General features: G+C 42.3%; 1 protein-coding gene across 4 annotated transcripts in view; it reads left to right on the plus strand.

Annotated features, from left to right (window-relative positions):
- The first annotated feature begins 519 nt into the window (after nt 1–519).
- Nucleotides 520–4,195, plus strand: part of TFAP2B (transcription factor AP-2 beta) — a 25,953-nt gene continuing 22,277 nt past the window's right edge. For 2 of the 4 annotated variants that reach the window (XM_085304843.1, XM_085304845.1), the window contains exon 1: nt 520–731. In XM_085304843.1, coding sequence (XP_085160969.1) covers nt 651–731 — 81 coding nt within the window. In that variant the 5' untranslated portion in view covers nt 520–650. Of the gene's footprint in view, nt 732–3,495; nt 3,515–3,937; nt 3,965–4,195 lie in introns of those variants that run through there. The other 2 variants (XM_085304846.1, XM_085304844.1) reach the window with 2 other exon arrangements.

Below are 4,195 nucleotides of genomic sequence, written 5' to 3' on the forward strand. Positions count from 1 at the left end.
GGATTCAAAAAATCTAATAATCTATCCTGTCTTTCTTTCTTTCTTTCTATCTGTCTATTTATCAAAACAGTAGATATATAGACTATATAACATGTACGTACGATCACCACATATATGTGTGTAGATATATAACAATATACACATATGTGCATTTATATAAACTGCTATAAAAAATGAACAGSTTTGTAAGTATATATGCATATGTAATTATACTATATATGTGCCTATATATGCATGAAGATATATACCTTTTACTTGCATATATGTATCAATTTATATGTGTCTGTTTTTAGGAAAAGTTCTATAGAGATACATATGTGTACATGTGTCTGTATATGTACATGTGTGGGTGTGCAACTGTGCATATATGTGTGTCTTTATAAGCCTGCCTATAAGTCTAAGTCTATATATATGTGTGTATGTATATATGTAGTCATATATATGTCTGTAGATATATGTAAGTATGTAACAGATAATGTTTTTTACTATCTGATTGAGGTTTACTTCTGCAGCCTATTGTTTCAGACAACAGATATAAGTTGCGATGGAAGAGGAACGTCGGATTTGGTGTCTGTCCCCCATTTCCAATTATAGATGGATCATTACAGACAGAGAAGTACTGAGAATCCAGACATCTGCTCTTCACATGAATGCACTCACCTCCTAGAGAACAGCCTGCCATCATGCTCTGGAAACTGGTTGAAAATGTCAAGTATGAAGATATCTATGAGGTGAGTATATAATATGCATATGAGTAAGAGAGTATATGTATATTTAAATATACTTCTAGATGTATATAGGCATGACTATGTAATATATATCTTTATCTACTTATACATATAGACAGCTATATAAACGCACACACCAACACACACAAATACATAGATAGGAAACCAAGTGTAAATGCTTAAATGCTTATTTATTTGCATATTTGTATTCAGCATGCCAAATCCTAAACTTTTTTTTTTCGTGGAAAAGCTGTTTGATGCGATTTAAAACATCAAAGAAATGATCTGGGGGTTGGAATGAGGCAACTTAAAGGCAAGAGTTCGATTGTTTAGACCTCGAATTAAATATAATTCGATTAAATATGGACAAATGTCGAGAAAAAAAGCTGAAAATAGAAGAGAAACACAATCTGATATTCATAGACCGGATACATTTCTTTTTTTCTTCCCTCTTTTTTTTTTTTTCCTTTTATTTCCAGTTCTAATCTATGCTCATCCTGAGCCTGGATTTTTTGTCTTCTTCTCGCTTTCACAATCGGATACATTTTTACGGTTTACTGTACCTATATAACAACAGATACGATATGCAAGTATATATATATTAATCAAAGGGTAAATACATTCTTGCACGTATATGAGCACACGCACCCGRATTCATATACTCAAAGCGCAGCTTTGCATAGTCCGTCGACGAGAAAAGTTGCGTGCTTTATTCAGATCTCTGCTATTTTCGAACAAACCGAGAAAAAAAATAATAATACAGCTAAAGCACTGCGAAAGGTGTCCTAATTTTGCACGATGTCATGAACGGCATCTTTTCAAACTGGGCTCGGCGAACGCAAGCCGCGCAATTTAAACGCGTTTTGCTCCGAATCGGGGGCAGACGCGTAAGGAAAGGTGTCGGGATGGTGGATTTTCCATTTATTTTTCATTTCTATTTCTTTTCGGGGCACACGCGAGCGGCGGGAGCGGGGGTGCCTGTGGCGGGGGCGCGGCGGGGGGCGGCTGCCGGAGGGCAGGGCGGGCCGCGCAGGGGCTGCCACCCCCGGGGCACCGGGACGGGCAGCGCCGTCGGGGCCCCCGCGGTCCCTTGCGCGCCGCCCCGGCAACGCGTTTAGGGCGTAAAACGGCAAACTGCGGGGCAAAGCAGCGACAGTACTGGAAGGAAGGGAGTGTGTAGAGGGGTGTGTGTGTGTGGGGGAGCACCGCACAGAAGCACCGACGACCCGAAGGCACGGTGAGGGGCGCCGGGAGGGCGACCGAGCGCTGCTGCCGCCCAGGGCGGCGTGCGCGGCGGGTCGCCCTCTTCCGCACGGCTCGGCTCTCCGGAGCTCCCGCCGGGCTGATTATCGACGGGAGGCTGGAAAGAGCCAGCAGATGCGGCGTGAGGCGCAGGCACAGCCCGGCCGCCCCCCCTACCCCGGCCCACTCGTCCCTCCCCGCCGCCCGCCCGGCTTTGTCCCGCGGCCGCGGCGGCGGGCGCCGGACGCTGCCTCCGCGGCCGCGGAGCTCGGGGACCCCCCTCCCTTCTTCCCTTTTTTTCTTTTATTCCCCCCCTCTTTTTTTTTTTAGAGGATATTTTTAATCTTGTTTGGCTGCTGTGCGCTTGGTGAACACTCGCGTTTTTAAATTGCCGTGGGAGAGAGGCAGACTGGGGGAGCGGCTGGGTGGGCTGCGGGCACGGTATGCCCTACCTTGGTGGAGCTTGTAATGTACAGAGTTTTTTTTTTTTTTATGCGGTTTATTTTTATTTTATTTTATTTTATTAAGCAGCTAAAGTCTTCTAGGTTTATCTCGGGGGAAAAAAAATGTTTCTCTCTCTTCCTCTTTCCGATTTACAATTAACAATACGGTGTGTGGGGGGGAGGTCTTAGCCACTTTAACTGACTGCTCTTAAAACAAAAGTGTGTGTGTGTGTGTGTGTGTGTGTGTGTATCGCGGGGGGGGCTGCTTTGGGAAGTGTGAGTCTATTTAGGAAGGAACGTAAGTTGAACTTTAACAGAAATGGCAGACAGTCCAGTTGAACGGGTTCCTGCAACATCAAAAAGGTTTTATATCGCCCCTGGCTTTGCCTTAAAACTATAAATTTACTATCCTTTAAAATTCACTGCATGCATTTTACATTTGGGTGAAAATTAGGATATGTGTGTATACATTGTTTTTTAATTTTTATTTATTTTCATATCGGGTAGAAGGAACAGGATTCGGAATTAAATAGAGTCCAAGTATTTATTTTGCCATTGCGAATAAGCACGATCTGTAGCATTCAGCAAAAGAGCTTAATCTCCGCTGTAAATAGTTATATTATAATGGTAGCAAATTTCTTCTTCTTCCTTCTTTTTTAAAAAAGAAAGGATTAGAAAAGCCTATTTTTTCTCATTATTTGTTCTAAGAAAAAAAAAAGTGGAAGAACAAAAGCACCAAAGGCAATCAATTTCTCGTATTTGGAATGTATAATTAAATGTAAAAGAAAGAAATACGTTTTCCTTCTTCTTCTTCTTCTTAGCCTCCAGCATTACTCCATTTCACTTCCTTGCTCCCGACCAGCAGTGTCTAGTTTACACATCTTCCTCCGCTTGAGTTAATTGAAGTTATGCCTCTTCCTTGCTAAACTTTTCCCCCCCCTCTCCCTCTCCCCAAACTCTGCCTCTGCCAGCCCCCCTCGTCTGATTACATCTAGTAATTCTCCACTGAATGAACGTCATTTACAATAGTAGGGGAGCTCTCGAGCTGGCTGCCAGCTTCACGCTCCATTTGGTCCTGCATTCTCCCTTTAAAGTAGTCGTGTAATATTAATAGTCATGAATATCAATTATTATGAGGCGGTGTAGAGAAGGAAAGGGAGAAAGGGGTATCGGAGCAGTCTGAGCCTAGCCTTGGGTTGAAGAGGATTGTATCTGGGAGCTCAAAGGAAAAAAAAAAGGAAAAAAAAAAAAAAAGAAAAAAATCAGAGAGGGAGGGGTAAATCATATATGTAGATATAGCTTTCCAGGCTCGGTTTTGGGGGCACTGGTCTTTCTTTTTTCTTTTTTTTTTTTTTTTTTTTTCTTTTCTTTTTTTTTTTGATGGATAGACTTCGAAATATCTCAAGCTGTTCTCCTGTGTCCAACACGTCCCTTTGCAGATCTCCTTGATATTTTTCCCTCCAATTATTAGCATTATCGCCACTATTTTATTTTTAGCTATTACAAGACTTTTTTTATTTCCAGATGTTAGTCCACACCTATTCCGCCATGGTGAGTTTGGATCCATGTTGTACTAGAATTGCATGTTCTCTCTCTCTCTCTCGATCTGTTGTGTCTCTCTCCCTCTCTCTCTCTTTTTAAACGCCTTTGGCTTGGTAATTTAGCACAATAATTGGAGGAGGCTTGCAGCTGCTTCTCCCTTTTTGCATTGTGTGTTCTCGATTTGAGCTAGGGGAGTTTGGGGGGGGGGAGAGCAGGAAAAAAACTTTTTTTTTTTTTTTT

Source organism: Rhea americana, unplaced genomic scaffold (genome assembly GCF_003343005.1).
Source record: "Rhea americana isolate MKP2758 unplaced genomic scaffold, rheAme1 scaffold_210, whole genome shotgun sequence".
Taxonomy (NCBI): Eukaryota; Metazoa; Chordata; class Aves; order Rheiformes; family Rheidae; genus Rhea; species Rhea americana.